This window comes from Bufo gargarizans, chromosome 4 (assembly GCF_014858855.1).
Source record: "Bufo gargarizans isolate SCDJY-AF-19 chromosome 4, ASM1485885v1, whole genome shotgun sequence".
Taxonomy (NCBI): Eukaryota; Metazoa; Chordata; class Amphibia; order Anura; family Bufonidae; genus Bufo; species Bufo gargarizans.
Genome location: NC_058083.1, coordinates 518913231 through 518930799, shown reverse-complemented (window position 1 = coordinate 518930799; position 17569 = coordinate 518913231). Strand labels below are relative to the sequence as shown.

Here is a 17569-nt window from a genome sequence, read left to right as displayed (position 1 = left end):
GCCCCATATTCTCATTGCTATTATTTGGCGTATCATTGTGTTTTTTGAGGTATTTAGATCAACAAGTGTTTATATCCTGCTTTATTTGCAGATTGTTTAGTTTATGGCGAATGTTCAAACAGATTTCGAGGGCATAACTGAAATTAATTCAATCTGATTTTGGTCAGTGTGTAAAACATTATGGCGCGGGGGGAGAGGTGTTTCCTAAGGGAAATGGAAAATGAGGAGAATTGAAAGATCCTCGTAGCTGAAACTAGAATAAAATACTTGGGTATTAAAGGAGTGGGCCACTTTCTGGTAATTGTCGACCAATGTGTTTGTGAGATGATTATACGGCACTTACTGATATCGTCCTTGTTGAAGTTCTGCACCATTTTCTATATTTTATCACGTATACTCCCTTGTTTGCAAAGTCTTTTGAGCTGTCCACACAGAGGTCCTGTCCATAAGATGGCCGCTAATGGAGGGTCATGTGACCAGGGAAATCATCTCCATGTGATGTCTCCTCCAGTCAAAGCCACTGCACCTGCCATCTACACTTGTTCTGTTAGGAGTTCAGTGCAGGTGCTGTGTGTTTGAATAAAGGAACCATCAAATGAAGGTGATTTCCCTGATCACATGACCCTCCATCAGCGGCCATCTTATGGACACAACCTCTGCTTGGACAGCTCAAAAGGCTTGGTGCAGAATTTTAACAAGGACTATATTAGTAAGTGCTATAGAATCATCTCACAAACACATTGGTCAACAATAACCAGAAAGTGGCCAACCCCTTTTAATATAAGTCATGCTCCAGATTTGATTTATAGGCTAAATCTCCTTTCCTTCCTATCATTTCTACAATAAAACAGGAGTTGGGCCGGTGGCAACACCGCTCCCAGATGCTGAGGGGAATAATGAAGGTTTGTCACCTTCTGTACACTTCTGTGGGGAAACCTGGCAGTAAGTGCTTAGTTTTCCTGCAGCGCCACCACAGGGGAAATGGAACATTACACTGTGTCCAGTCACATCAATGGGGATTGTCTGTAATGCAGGACAGGACAGGTCCTCCAGAGGGAGAGAGACGCTCTTTATAAGTGCTATGGCCCTCTGGCTAAGAAATGATGACCCTAAACAGAGGACCCCCACCCTGTTATCCCAAAATTACATAATGGATTCCCGAAAGTTTGCAGCCTCTGTGAATGGTCTGACAAGTCTTCATTGCTGCTCTCATGAGCTGGTATTTTGGGGTCATAGTGGTCAGGCAGGACTATACGGTGTATAATCAGCATGGTCTGGTGGTCCTGGCCCAGTCACATATAACATCATCTTGGAACTTTGAAGAAGCCACTGTCTTCATACCTTCAGCTCTAATGTATTCACTTTTCTTGTCTGACCTGTTGTCTTGTGCACATATTTACCGTCCTGTGAATAAGCTGAGAGATTTGCTGTCTCCTCCCAGCACTGCAGGAGCTGGGCTGACAGGCACCCGGCCCATTATATATACCTGATAACCAGCAAGGAACATTCTGTAGAGTGACACCCAAGAGTGCAGGCATCATGTCAGGGGCTGCAGCTAAGGTTGCCAAAGACAGGGCCGTAGCTGATGGTCTCGGTACCAACAAGAACCCGATGAAGTATTTAAACCAGGACTATGAAGAACTGAGGGCACAGTGTCTGGCATCCCAGACCCTCTTCAAAGACGACCAGTTTCCTGCATGTCCATCAGCCCTGGGCTACAAAGATTTAGGACCAAACTCTGCAAAAACCAACGGAATCGTGTGGAAGAGACCCTCGGTGAGAAAACCTGCACTCATGTATATTAGCACCTTGGTGATTTGGGAGGCAATCTAAAGATGGGAGACCTATCCTGTAGGATGTGATTGAGGGTGCTTCAAAATTGTATTTGATGTTTTGGACAATGTACATAGGAACAATGGGGGAGAGAGATCAATATGGTCAGAAAAGGCATAAAAACGCATCAAATGTAACTAAATGGTGCAAACTACGTGCTAGGCGCGTGATGCATGTCTTTAATACATAAGGGAGATTTAGATCTGTAAAATCCACGGCGCTCGGTAATGTAATGACCAAAGAATGATTTTATTAATAAATATGCAAAATATGCGTCCAGGATAGACATCGTCTTAATATCAGATCCTGCTAATGTATTAAAGAGCGTTTTGGTCAGAGATGATAGACTTGTGCATGAAGTGGTGGACCGCCATATTTTCTCCAAGTGTTTAATTTGGAGCATCTTTAAAGGGGTTGGTCCAACTCATACATTGGTGGCATATCGCTAGGAGAGAAGGGATGTCAGGAGAGGGGACAAGTCCTCTTTAAAGAAAATGTTTCTCTATGGGAGAACTGAAACTAGTCAAATGCTGGCTTGGCTATGTCTGTCAGCCCCATAGAAGTAAACGGAGCGCTGGCCGCATTTGCGTGGTGCACTTCCGATCCATATGTATGGGACTTCCGAAAATAGCCGAGCGCGCCGATGGGCCATTTTCAGCACCTCTATAAAAATGAATGGAGGGCGGTCTGCTCTCCTTCATATCGCGGGTCCCAGATGAAAGTATGCAACTTTTTTAAGACAAAATTGTGGTGTGTGGGGCAGGACGAATTTCCCCATTTTACAGTTCTTTTTCTTTTTCTAGACAATAATTTCTTTGGTAAATATAAAGCCTTTTGGCCCATTACAATTTAAAAAAAAATTTTTTTCCTTAAGGCCTCCTGCACACAACTGTAGGTGTCCCGTTGTCGTATTGCGGACCACATTTGCGGATCCGCAATACACGGGCACCGTTCCGTGTGCATTCCGCATCACTTCAATGGGTCTGAAAATCTGGAGATGCGGAATGGTCCGGAACGGAAGCACAGAACGGGACCCTACGGAAGCACTGCGGAGTGCTTCCATGGGGTTTCGTCCCGTACTCCCGTTCTACAAAAAGATAAAACATGTCCTATCTTTTTGCGGAACGGCCGGATTGCGGACCCATTTAAAGTGAATGGGTCCGTGTTCTGCTGCGGTTGCCCCATGGTCGGTGTTCGCGCATTGCGGCCCGCAGCACGGCCACGGGGCGTACACGTTCGTGTGCAGGAGGACTAAAGAGGACCTGTCACCTCTCCTGATATGTCAGTTTTAGTAACTACTCGCCTTTCCCATGTAACAACAATTCTGGAGCATCTATTTTTATGACTCTGTTGTGCCATTACTCCTGCTAGAAGATTACAAATAGTTTGCCAGCAGTCTGCAGTAAAGGTACCCCTGGGTGTTACAAGTAGCGGGTGCGTCTGACTTTGTCCAATCAATGCTGCCAGTGTCAGACTGTTCAGGGACACCCCCCTAACTTATAACACCTAGATGTACCTTTACTACAAGCTGCTGGCAACTCATTTATAGCCTTCTAATATAAATAACTGAGGAATGCCACAACATAGAGTGATAAGAATAGATGCTCCAGGATTGTTATTACATGGGAAATGCTAGTAGTTACTAAAACAGATATGTCTGGAGAGGAGACAGCTCCTCTTTAGGGTCCCATGCACACGACCGTATTTTTGGTCTGCACTCTGCATCTGATCCGCATGTTTTGAGGATCAGATTCTGACCCATTCATTTAAATGGGGCTGAAAAAAATGCGGAGAGCACACCACGTGCATCCACCTCATCCATATGTCCGTTTCACCGTCCTGCAAAAACATAGAACATGTCTTATACTGATCCATTTTGCAGACAAGAATAGGTACTTGTAACAAAGCGCGGGACGTGCACAACGGGAAAATGCAGAACGCCCATGGCCAGTGTATTCTGCAGATCCGTGATTGGCATTTATAGCGCGCTCAGGTGGCGTCTACGGGGAATAATGTGACAGTATGGCGGTCATTCAGCTCTCATTCTGGGTGTTTTTGGGGTGCGGTTGGTAGATTTCTGCATCCAGTGACTTGATCAGGAAGGCTTCTTGACAGCAAACAGAACAACGGAGATATTCTGTGAGGTCCTTCTGCAGAGGGGACCAGGGATGTGCTGCGACATAATGTACCGTCCTGGGGGCTTGCTCTCTATTCACTGCTACGAGATTTCCGAAAATAAGCCAGGGCGATCATAAGTCCCATAGGAAAGAATAGAGCTTTCTATTCAGCCCCCTTTTCACATAGGAGCGGGTTCCAGAGGTGGGACCCGCACTTACGGGACATTTATGGCGTCTTCTATTGATTTGCGCACACCCCTTTAATGTTTACATTTATTTTGAGGAATCATGACCTTGTAGCCAACAGCACCAACCCTAGAGGTGTGCCAACTACTCTAATGAAGTCGAAGGTGAAGGGGGAACCACACATAACCCCTCAGATGCCACGGTCAGTAGTGACTGTAGTATCCAAGTCATTAGAAGGCTGGTACTCCCTCTGCATGAAATGCTCAGTCCCAATAATCGGCGGGTGTAAATTTGCCGCCTTTCCTCCGCTCATTCGCCGGGTTCTCACGTTATTTATGCAGCACAAAAAAACTATCGTTTTGTCGCAGTACATCGCCCTGTGTAATCCAGGAACCTGCTGACAAGAAACAATGAGACTCTATGTGGACGAATGATCGTACTAACGATCATTCATTCCCATAAAGGCCCGATGAGTAGTGGTGATGTGGCGCAGCATCTAACGGCTCAAGCATGACTGCTGGATGTGACTTCACATAGGATGACGTGTCAGCGAGGGCTGTGACATTATGCGCTCAGTAAAAAATCCCACTAATTATAAAATGTAATCCGATAGTCTCCCCCCTGCTCTGTAAAGGATAATTATCCAGTGCCTTATCTCTCCTCCTCATTATCTCTAATGCTGTCTTATCTTGGCCGTACTGTCCCTTTAAGCCGTATATCCCTTAATTAAAACATCTTTTCTCCTCTCATCTTAAGGGCCAGTTTCTCATAGTTTTCTCATGTAAACTACCAATGATTGGCGATGACATGTCAGCACTGACTATAAATCGATCATTTGCACCCAAAAATTTGAAATGAAAAATTTGATCTCCAAAATGTGCATGCAATTTTATTGCTATGCTGATGCCTCCTATAAAATGGTGGGGCATTGGAAAACTGGAATCGGAATTGGCAGAAATGTAGCAGAATTCTGCCGGAAACTGTACCAAAAATGGTACCAAGTTTATCGTGGATTTTACCCTTTTTGGGGCCGATTTTTCAATAATGTAATATTTTTAAAAGACGGTGAAAACTTCACTGATTGCACCAAATTTATCAAAATGAACGCAGATGAATCAAGATTATTTGCAAAGTTGCCTATTTTTTATTATTATTATTATAGATGCATTGGAGCAGCTACAATCCCCACTGAAAACACATGCATGCTCGGCTGAGCCCAGTGTCGGGGGGAGGGGGGTTAGGAATGGTAGCTGTCAGCCGAATGAGTGCATTCTAATGCGTATGGTGAGCCTAAGGGTTAATATATTGTAATATAGTGTAAAACAGACGGGACTAACACATCGCTTTACCGGAAACTCAGAAAGTCCAAAGGTTGCAATTATTTCACCAGAAACTGGCTGTGATTTATCATTGAGAAAACAGCATCCAGATACAGGGACAGGCGGCAGCTGCTCCCAGTTAAGTCCAGTGACACTCCTCTCCGGGAAAAGAATGAGTTAATCAGATTTAGAATTTAAAATTATTCCTGCTAGAAGTTATGGATTAATTACTAGCAGTTTGCAAGGAAGGTCCAGCTGGGTGTTACCAGCTGGGGGTGTGTCCCTGCACAGTCTGACACTGGCAGCACTGATTGGATAATCTCAAACTGTGCAGAAAGACATCCCCAACTGGTAACACCCATGAGGAATGGGACAAGATAGAATGATAAGAAAACTAAAGCAGACACGTCAGGTGAGATGACAGCTCCCCTTTAAGTCAATGTGAGCAAACGAGGCCTGAAGTCACTTGTCCTGCTCAAAATGGGAAAGGAGGCACCAGAGGAGGCAGGAAAAAAATTGGTAAAGACATGATGGCTGCTGGCCTGCAAGTGTGATCTGTGGCTACAGCTTGTAGACCTTGTATATCCTCCATGCTTTACACCAGTGTTTCCCAACCAGTGTGCCTCCAGCTGTTGCAAAACTAAAACTCCCAGCATGCCCGCACAGACAAAGGCTGTCCGGGCATGCTGGGAGTTGTAGTTTTGCAACAGCTGGAGGCACACTGGTTGGGAAACACTGCTTTACACTACATTTCTGCTTCTTTACCTTGGCTGTTCCTTATAACCACAAACTCACCAGGAAGTCGGTACATGGAAAGATGATTTCCATCATTGCGAGGGTGACTAAACCACCAATGTCCACCATCTAAATGCCATCCATCCAATGGCGGGCTGATAGTAGAGAATGACTTATTGATAATAGAGCTGGAAGCTGACTGTATATAAATAGTGTGCTGGCCGGCGGGGGAGGTAAGGGAATGGAGACGATGGGAGTGCTGGTGGTGGAGGCTCTGAGGGTGGTTGTAGCCCTCAAAGTGGCAACCATTCTCCAGCTCTTCACGGGCTAGATGTGCAATGTATAGAGGGGCACAACCTTTCTTCCCCTCAGGGGCACACCCTAGACTTGTGAGGGCTCGTTTGGTTACAATAAATAGAGTCTCTCTTTACTGAATAGATGATGGGAGTTGCAGCAGATAAAGCAATACTAGGCACAGTTCTGAAGTATATTACACCAGACGTTTCCCAAAGGTTGGTTATAGGAGATGGCAATGATGGGGGTAATCCTCCCAGAGTCTCTCTCTAGAAACACTATGCAATTCCATTCCCATTAACACTTTCTGCAATTCCCGGTCTGCGGGGTTCAGAGCTTAGATGGTATGACCAGTGCGTCTCAGGGCACTGGAGGCAATTTAACAATTTCACCTCCAGTAAGGCCTTTTGCCATAAACAAGCGTTACCTTACTGTCTCGGTCCAGCACAGTCTTGGTTCCCAACCATCAGTAAAATGTCTGCCCTCTTCTCTCAGGGGTAGTCTCTCAGTTCAGTTGCTCTTCTGGCAGCTTTCAGTCTCAGGAATAAAAGTCCCCTGGGCTAGGACTACTTGTCTATGTCCTTACTATTGGCCTGATCTGCAAAGACTCCCTAACCAGGGGGATGGGACCAGCCCATCACCCTGGCAACTTAACTGCGTAACTTTTTTGGAATTTGCAGTGCACAGATCACATCACCGTAAACATTTTAAAGAGGTGAACCGGAGTATAAATCTTTCACTGTGAATCACAGAATTAACCCTTTTAGCAGTGATCCACTGGGTCACTACATATAGCCGGCCTATAGACCTGCCAGGGAAGATACTCGTACACCTTTTAATGGTGTCTTGCTGTCAGAGAGGGGTAACCTTTACTACTTCAGATTATACTGCCCATAGATGTTTGCCCCCCGATTGTGAAGGGAAGGGGTTTCCGGGTCAAACAATGCTGTCCAGCTTTATAATGTACAGCGGTGACCACGTCTTTATACTAACAGATCATTTACCTCATCATTTTATAGGAAATATGTGGCAACCCCCAGTTCATTGTAGACGGAGCGACACGTGGAGACATCCGTCAAGGGGCTCTCGGTAAGTAAGAAGATTCTTTTGCATTTTAGTTTTCTAATCAAAATGGCTGCAGTGCTCAATGCGTCCTTTAGCGAAGATCACTCACATCCATGGGGGTTGTGATATAATTTCTCCAACTCATAAAGATATTGAGGACAATTGCATGGAAAGCCAATTATAAGAACCCCCCGGGTAAAACCATGGGGCCTGAGGTGGCGGCTTAGACTCCACCCCTTTGTCAGTAAACCACACCCCCTTGTCAAGAATGCCGAGAAAACAAGAAATGCGTCATTTTGTGCCAGAAATGCTCCAAAATTTCAGACAAGATCGAGGTACAGATTCAATATTACATCCAGGTCAGTGTCTCCATTATGAATGTTGTTTTCTCCTAGCGGTATGTTTTTAGGATGCTGGAGAAACCAGAGAAACGGGAGAAAACTTACACCAGCATTAACCCCTTCCTAACATCCACAATACATCTCTGGTGCTGTCAGGAAGTACCTTCCGCCATCCTCGGTACATATACAGCACTATGATTCGATGGGTTACATTACAGCTTCAATGGTCAGGATTTAAGTTAATTCCGATCCTGGCTTCAGACACTGCAGTCAATAGTGATCATAGCATCTAAGTGGAGGGGGCTACCTCTGTCACCTCAACCTTCCCTCTCTTCTTCCTCCCTCATCAATGAGATTGTGTGGTGGCGATGGGATGCTATGGAAGCTGGCGGTCTAACAATGGCTCATAGGTCAGCCATCTTAGTACACCCATCAGGCCCTATCAGGATGCCTGACAGCGTTACGTTGATAGTCGTTATGTCACGGGTAGGGAACAGTGAGCCCTAGATCATCCCGCACCACTGTCTCTACATACTTGAACGACCGCCCTACATGGCAGACCAAAACTGGATGGCCGTTTCTGCTTAACTACCCGCTGGGGCTTAAAGGGAAAAGGACGAGGAAAAAACATTAAACATAGTGACAGGCACAAGGGACAGACAAGGGGCAGATGCCACTCAGAATACCAGAATTAGTAGTCAGGCTAGCCGGGTCAAAACAATGGATTTCATCTCAGGGTACAAATCATTAAGCAAGACAGGGTCAAGTCAGAAGCTGAGGTCAGAAATACCGGATCAGAGGAGGGGAGTCAATACCATGCTGAAGTCCAAAACCAGGAGAGCACGTCAGAAGCCAAATCAGAACCCACAAACGTAGTCAGAAATACAAGCCAGGTCGGGGTCAGAAATATATTTCAGATATCGTTAGTGAAGATCAGGAAGAGAACACCAAACACAGGCAACTGCTAATGGGCAGGATGAGCAGGGTTGGTGCCGAATCCAATTGGACCAACGTGTCACGTGACCTGGCATCGAGGCCATCACGCCCGGGTCACAGAACTGGAATCCACGCGACCCAGCGCTGACATTGCAAGACCAAGATCTGGGGCAGCCTGGGGATGATGTGACCGCCCGGAGCCCGGCCTCGTCGTGGGATTGCAGACCGGTGTCTCACAGAAAACCAACCCTCAAAAATAAGAAAAAAGTTATGGGGAGGAAAAAAAGAACACAGTTGCTGTATCATAAAGGCCTGAAACCAGCCTCGGCAGGAAGGAGCTAGACCCTATTTCTATCATCAGAAACCAATGATTGTTGCCCCCGATCATCTGGCCGACAAGCACCTGGTTTTTGTTCCTCAGGGAATATCCTAATTTGGTGGCATCTGTCTGCAGCAGTGTGCACGCAGGAGATCTGCTGCTGACACATAAACTGCTGACACATAAAAACTGTAGAGTTACCAGTTGTTTGTCTTCAGTCTGATGAGAATTGCTGCATGTAAAATAAGCTTAGGGGCCAATCGACCCGTGTAGGAGGACCTTTACTCTCCAAGCTGCAGTGCTGGCCCTGTCGTGACCTTGCACAAAACATAATTATGCAGCTTTCTCGGTAGTCTGACAGCTGACTGACCCGTCCTGTGGCCTTCTTTACTGAGCAGCATGTGTATGTATGGATTCAGAAGCTTCTGGAACCCAAAACTGAACCTGTAGCAGGTCCCTCATCTGCCATGTGCCATTTGTAATACCACAGTCATCTTATGTGGTAAAGGGGTTTGGTGACGACTGCTACCTCTGCCTGGTGGTTTCTTTTTCAGTTCTGGATATCTACAATGCATATTATCTCTGTTTCCACTTTCCTGCCCAATATTGTAGGAACAAGGGCCAAGTTAATCACAAGTCAAACAGTGGAGAAGGAAGGTGGAGGATCTCGTCTTGTTTAATAAAGGTGTATATCGAAAAATTCCATTTAGGAGATTAGCTGCCGTGTAATTTTTACCTGATGACACAGAGATGGCCATTAGAACACACAGGGGAAGATTTATCAAATTGGTGTAAAGTAGAACTGGTTTAGTCGCCCATAGCAACCAATCAGATTTCACCTTTTTTCACAGCCCCCTTGGAAAACGAAAGATGTAATCTGATTGGTTGCTATGGGCAACTAAGCCAGTTCTACTTTACACCAATTTGATAAATCTCCACCACACAGCGTACGAGGGGGACACAGGAGTATAAAGTGCTGGACTTTATACCAAAGTTTTGATGCTCAGGATAGGTCATCATTATCACATCGGAGGGAAGGTCCCGCCACCCCCACCTATCATCTGTTACAGGGAGCCCCCTGTATAGTGGCTGTGCTTGGTATTGCAGCACACCCCGATTCACTTCAGTGGAGCTGCGACTAGGCCATGTGGCCGAGGTACGGTCACGTCACATGGCCTAGGAAGAGGCCACGGTGCTGTCGGACCCCCGCCAATCTGACATTGATAGCCTATCCTGAGGATAGGTCATCATTAATAATTACTGGATAACCCCTTTAAATTAATTCAGACCCCCAGGCCAAACCTCTACATGAATGAGGCACCAGACCAGACCACGAAATTATTAAACCTGCCGGGTAATGGGGGATCACCGTTTCAGTGGTCAGTTAATACACAGGGAAAAAGTCTTGTGACCTCACCCCAATAAATTTAAATAAGTTATTCACTATATGTAGAATAGAGCTCAGGCTAAGATAAAATATCTTTAGGACAGGTCACCAATATCAGATTGGTCGGGGTCTGACTCTCAACACCCCCCACAAATCCGCTGTTTGAAGAGACCACGGCCTCTTTCTAGGTCAGTGACGTCACGTTCATTGGTCACATGACCTAGGTGCAGCTCAGTCCCATTCAAGTAAATGGGCCTGTGCTGCAATGCCAAGAACAGCCACTATGCAACGTACGGCGCTGTGTTTGTAAGACTGTGAGGAGGCCGCGATGCTCACCCAAGCGACGCAGTCTCTTCGAACAGCTTATCAGCGGGGGTGCCAAGAGACGGACCTCCACCAATCACAAATTAATTACCCATCCTAAGGATAGGCCATCAATGTACAAATCTCAGACCACCCCTTTTAATAGCGTGTAGTCAGCTCCTTAGCTCCCCCTAGTGACTGCAGGCAGACTGAACTTTACCATTTATGTAGGGATTTGGAACTCTGGCAAAAAAGATATATAGAAAATCATCAGTAGAGAATTTTGTACTTATTTAAATTTATTGATTCACTGAAAAGATCAGTTACGTCTATCAGGATTCTAAACAATTCACTATATGTAGGATAGAGCTCAAACTAAGATAAATTAACAAAACTTTATTTCTATTCACGTTAAAATTGGAATAAATGGCTGTCTGCCTGTAATCATGTATAATAATGAGCCACACTCCGTGCTTCGACTCTTCAGCACACCTTTTTCTCATTAGGGCCTCTTGCACACAAACGCATTTTCATTCCGTTTCCATTCCGTTTTTTTTTGCAGACCGTATACAGAACCATTAATTAAAAAAAAACGTAAGGAACTCCGTGTGCATTCTGTTTCCGTATTTCTGTTGCGCCAAAAAATAGAACATGTCCTATTATTGTCCGCATTACGGGCAAGGATAGAACTGTTCTATCAGGTGCCAGATGTTCTGTTCCGCAAAATACGGAATGCACACGGATGTCATCCGTATTTTTTGCGGATCCGTTTTTTGCGGACCGCAAAATACATACGGTCATCTGCGAGAGGCCTAAGCGTGGGTTGATACTAGCGTTGCCTGTGGTTCAGACTGATGTGCGGGTAGGGATATTATGGCGCACTTCTGCAGTGTGTACCACTATGATCCGCTGAGCTGACTTAGTGCTCACTTAGATCAATATAGAATTGCAAGACTCAGTGTTCGCCTACGTGTCTGGCACACTGATAAAGTGTCCTGCAATTAGGATCCACTGAGCTAACGTAATGCTCATCTAGATCAATAGTAACATGGTGTTGCCCTATATATCATCTCTCTGTAAGTAACCCTCACTAAAATTGGCTACATATGTAACTGGCTTCCTGACCAGCGTCTTCCTCGAGGCGTTTCCCTGCTGGATGCTCCCAGCTGTTCATCAGGAGTAACGGCGCATGTGGTTAAGCCGGTTCAAACAAAGTAACAAACATTAGTCGCTGCACTACGCCAATGATGTTGTGCTGCACTAATGCCGAGGGCTACTTGCTGCCGCAGGCACAACATCCGTGGCAGCGACCAATGTTTGTTTGTTTGTTACTTTGTTTAAACCGGCTTAACCACCTGCGCCTTTACTCCTGATGAACAGCTGGGAGCATCCAGCAGGAAAACGCCTCGAGGAAGACGCTGGCTTGGAAGCTCAACTGATCTAAGTCAGCTCAGCGGATCATGGTGGTAAACACTGCAGAAGCACACCATAATATCCCATTGAAATGAATGGTTCCGTATACGGTAGCGTACCGCCAATATAGGCAGACTACGCAGCAGCTATGGTGCCCGTGGTAGGGGGGGTGCCCATAGCGCATGGAAGGCCCGCCTCCTGCAAACTTATGATCACTAGTACGCTACTAGCTAATATCCGGCTACTAGTTAATATGAGGCTTACTTCTCTTCCGTCCCGGGCCCTTCACCTCTGCTCAGGGCCCCCATTGTGTGCACAGCGCACTCCGATATCCCTCCCTCCCTGCTGCTGCCGCTCTCTCTTCTGTCTGCTGGGCTGTGCTGCACACTGGCCATTCAGCATTTAGCAGTGCAAAGCTCCTGCTGGGGATTGGCCAGTGTATCCCTCGCAGCAGGAGCAGCACAGCAGACTCAGCAGTTTTGCAGACGGGCGCGACAGTTGTATACCGCGGTCACGTGCTGCCTGCTCATTCAGACACCCACCGGACCGGAAAGCGGACTGAACACAGCCCAGGCCCCCAGCTTCACCGCTGCTGGCCCAGCAACACTGACTTTCCCTTGTTGTGTGCCACTGCCACCTGTCCACAGCCACTCAGAGCAGTGAACAGTGAGTGACTCTGGGACAGTAGGCAGCAGCAAGCAGAGTTCCTGCAAGGTGGGGGGACATTATTGTGTATATGGCTCATAGAGGACTTAGAACAGTTTGTTCCAGCCCCCCCCCCCAATGAACTTTGCTTGCTGTTGAATTGCTCATATAGAGGATAGTCGTGGAGGACAGCCAATAGCAGGCTGCATTGAGAATAAGCCTCCCTAGCATCACAGGTAACGCTAGGGAGGCTTGTTCCCATCACCGCCTGCTATTGGCTGCCCCCCCCCAAACAAAAAAAAAAAGTCTGGGTATACTTGAACTTCTTTAAGTCAGGGATGTCCAAACTTCGGCCCTCCAGCTAGGGCAAAACTAACTTGCAAAACACTTGCATGCCCTGTCTTGTAGTTGCCATAGATGAAGGGCCGCTGGTTGGACATTCCTGCTTTAATTAGGATACCGGAGTTTATTTTTGGTTTTTTACGTTTTCATTCTTCTTCACTATCTTCCTTGAGCCATAATTGGGGGTATGGCAGGGGAGGAGCCATAGCAGGTGGTGGGATATGCCAAGGGTGAGTAGTGGGCGGAGTTAGGGGGCCCAATTCAGATTCTTGCTATGGGGCCCAATGATTTCTATGTACGCCCCTGGCTACATACAGTTGCAAGAAAAGGTAAGTAAACCCTTTGGAATGATATGGATTTTGGCACAAATTGGGCATAAAATGTGATCTGATCTTCATCTAAGACAATAGACAATCACAGTCTGCTTAAACTAATAACACACAAAGAATTAAATGTTACCATGTTTTTATTGAACACACCATGTAAACATTCACAGTGCAGGTGGAAAAAGTATGTGAACCCTTAGACTAATGACCTCTCAAAGAGCTAATTGGAGTGAGGTGTCAGCCAACTGGAGTCCAATCAATGAGATGAGATTGGAGGTGTTGGTTACAGCTGCCCTGCCTATAAAAAACACAATAAGAAAGAGAAGAAAATCCAGCTCTCTCCGGTGAAAAAATTAGAAACTTTAATCCAGCAAGTTTAAAATCCATACAGATGTACAAACAGTCAACGCGTTTCAGACCTCAGAGAAATATGGGTCCTTCCTCATGACAAACGACGTTTGTCATGAGGAAGGACCCATATTTCTCTGAGGTCTGAAACACGTTGACTGTTTGTACATCTGTATGGATTTCAAACTTGCTGGATTAAAGTTTCTCATTTTTTCACCGGAGAGAGCTGGATTTTCTTCTCTTTCTTATTGTATATACCGCACCCAGGAGCGGCATCCGTGCACCTCTGGTGATTCTACTGTTGCAGGTGAGAGCTGCCTTACTTTTTCTATTATAAAAAACACACACCAGTTCTGGGTTTGCTTTTCACAAGAAGCATTGCCTGATGTGAATGATGCCTCGCACAAAAGAGCTCTCAGAAGACCTACGATTAAGAATTGTTGACTTGCATGAAGCTGGAAAGGGTTATAAAAGTATCTCCAAAAGCCTTGCTGTTCATCAGTCCACGGTAAGACAAATTGTCTATAAATGGAGAAAGTTCAGCACTGCTGCTACTCTCCCTAGGAGTGGCCGTCCTGTAAAGATGACTGCAAGAGCACAGCGCAGACTGCTCAATGAGGTGAAGAAGAATCCTAGAGTGTCAGCTAAAGACTTACAAAAGTCTCTGGCATATGCCAACATCTCTGTTAGCAAATCTACTATACGTAAAACACTAAACAAGAATGGATTTCATGGGAGGATACCACAGAGGAAGCCACTGCTGTCCCAAAAAAACATTGCTGCACGTTTACAGTTTGCACAAGAGCACCTGGATGTTCCACAGCAGTACTGGCAAAATATTCTGTGGACAGATGAAACTAAAGTTGAGTTGTTTGGAAGAAATACACAACACTATGTGTCGAGAAAAAGAGGCACAGCACACCAACATCAAAACCTCATCCCAACTGTGAAGTATGGTGGTGGGGGCATCATGGTTTGGGGCTGCTTTGCTGCATCAGGGCCTGGACGGATTGCTATCATCGAAGTAAAAATGAATTCCCAAGTTTATCGAGACATTTTTCAGGAGAACTTAAGGCCATCTGTCCACCAGCTGAAGCTCAACAGAAGATGGGTGTTGCAACAGAACAACGACTCAAAGCATAGAAGTAAATCAACAACAGAATGACTTAAACAGAAGAAAATACGCCTTCTGGAGTGGTCCAGAGTCCTGACCTCAACCTGATTGAGATGCTGTGGCATGACCTCAAGAAAGCGATTCACACCAGACATCCCAAGAATATTGCTGAACTGAAACAGTTCTGTAAAGAGGAATGGTCAAGAATTACTCCTGACCGCTGTGCACGTCTGATCTGCAACTACAGGAAACGTTTGGTGGAAGTTATTGCTGCCAAAGGAGGTTCAACCAGTTATTAAATCCAAGGGTTCACATACTTTTTCCACCTGCACTGTGAATGGTTACATGGTGTGTTCAATAAAAACATGGTAACATTTAATTCTTTGTGTGTTATTAGTTTAAGCAGACTGTGATTGTCTATTGTTGTGACTTAGATGAAGATCAGGTCACATTTTATGACCAATTTGACCAGAAATCGATATCATTCCAAAGGGTTCACATACTTTTTCTTGCAGCTGTATGTAACTGACTTCCTAGCCAGCGTCTTCCTCGAGGCGTTTTCCTGCTGGATGCTCCCAGCTGTTCATCAGGAGTAACGGTGCAGGTGGTTAAGTCGGTTTAAACAAAGTAACAAACAAACAAACATTGGTCGCTGCCACGGATGTTGTGCCTGCGGCAGCAAGTAGCCCTCGGCATTAGTGCAGCACAACAGCCGTGGCAGCGACCAATGTTTGTTTGTTTGTTACTTTGTTTAAACTGACTTAACCACCTGCACCGTTACTCCTGATGAACAGCTGGGAGCATCCAGCAGGGAAACGCCTCGAGGAAAACGCTGGTCAGGAAGCCAGTTACATACAGATGTAGCAGGGTTAGCACTCCCGCTGTTAACTCAAATTTCTTAACTCATTTCATTATCTTGAGACAAAAGCCATTGAAAAGCAATTGAAGCTGTTTGCTTAGATTAGATAACCAAACTCAGAAATCTCAGAAAAAAGGAGTGCTAACCATGCTACATCCGTATGTAGCCAATTTTAGTGAGGGCTACTTACAGAGAGATGATATAGGGCAACACCATGTTACTATTGATCTAGATGAGCATTACTTTAGCTCAGTGGATCCTAATTGCAGGACACCTTATCAGTGTGCCAGACACGTAGGCGAACACTGAGTCTTGCAATTCTATATTGATCTAAGTGAGCACTAAGTCAGCTCAGCGGATCATAGTGGTACACGCTGCAGAAGTGCGCCATAATATCCCTACCCTCACATCAGTCTGAACCACAGGCACTGCTAGTATCAACCCACGCTTAGGCCTCTTGCAGACGACTGTATGTATTTTGCGTTCCGCAAAAAACGGATCCGCAAAAAATACAGATGACATCCGTGTGCATTCTATCCTTGTCCGTAATGCGGACAATAATAGGACATGTTCTATTTTTGCGGAACAGAAATATGGAAACGGAATGCACACGGAGTTCCTTCCATTTTTTTTTTTATGAATGGTTCTGTATAAGTTCCGCCAAAAAAAACCCAGAAAGAAAACGGAATGAAAATACTTTTGTTTGTGTGCAAGAGGCCTTAATGAGAAAAAGGTGTGCTGAAGAGTCGAAGCACGGAGTGTGGCTCATTATTATACATGATTACAGGCAGACAGCCATTTATTCAGATTTTAACGTGAATAGAAATAACGTTTTGTAATTTTATCTTAATTTGAGCTCTATCCTACATATAGTGAATGGTTTAGAATCCTGATATACAGACGTGGACAAAATTGTTGGTACCCTTTGGTCAATGAAAGAAAAAGTCACAATGGTCACAGAAATAACTTTAATCTGACAAAAGTAATAATAAATTAAAATTCTATAAATGTTAACCAATGAAAGTCAGACATTGTTTTTCAACCATGCTTCAACAGAATTATGTAAAAAAATAAACTCATGAAACAGGCATGGACAAAAATGATGGTACCCCTAACTTAATATTTTGTTGCGCAACCTTTTGAGGCAATCACTGCAATCAAACGCTTCCTGTAACTGTCAATGAGACATCTGCACCTCTCAGCAGGTATTTTGGCCCACTCCTCATGAGCAAACTGCTCCAGTTGTGTCCGGTTTGAAGGGTGCCTTTTCCAGACTGCATGTTTCAGCTCCTTCCAAAGATGCTCAATAGGATTGAGGTCAGGGCTCATAGAAGGCCACTTTAGAATAGTCCAATTTTTTCCTCTTAGCCATTCTTGGGTGTTTTTAGCGGTGTGTTTTGGGTCATTGTCCTGTTGCAAGACCCATGACCTGCGACTGAGACCAAGCTTTCTGACACTGGCTAGTACATTTCTCTCTAGAATTCCTTGATAGTCTTGAGATTTCATTGTACCCTGCACAGATTCAAGACACCCTGTGCCAGACGCAGCAAAGCAGCCCCAGAACATAACAGAGCCTCCTCCATGTTTCACAGTAGGGACAGTGTTCTTTTCTTGATATGCTTCATTTTTTCGTCTGTGAACATACAGCTGATGTGCCTTGGCAAAAACTTCGATTTTTGTCTCATCT

At 45.3% G+C, this 17569-nt stretch overlaps 1 protein-coding gene across 1 annotated transcript in view; it reads left to right on the top strand.

Annotated features, from left to right (window-relative positions):
- Nucleotides 1-1530: 1530 nt before the first annotated feature.
- The window catches only part of LOC122934382 (calpain-8-like), a 66637-nt gene continuing 50598 nt past the window's right edge, over nucleotides 1531-17569 (top strand). Inside the window, exons 1-2 of the mRNA XM_044289800.1 lie at nucleotides 1531-1776; nucleotides 7504-7573. Of these exons, the coding sequence (XP_044145735.1) occupies nucleotides 1540-1776; nucleotides 7504-7573 (307 nt within the window). The 5' untranslated portion in view covers nucleotides 1531-1539. The remainder of the gene's footprint in view (nucleotides 1777-7503; nucleotides 7574-17569) is intronic.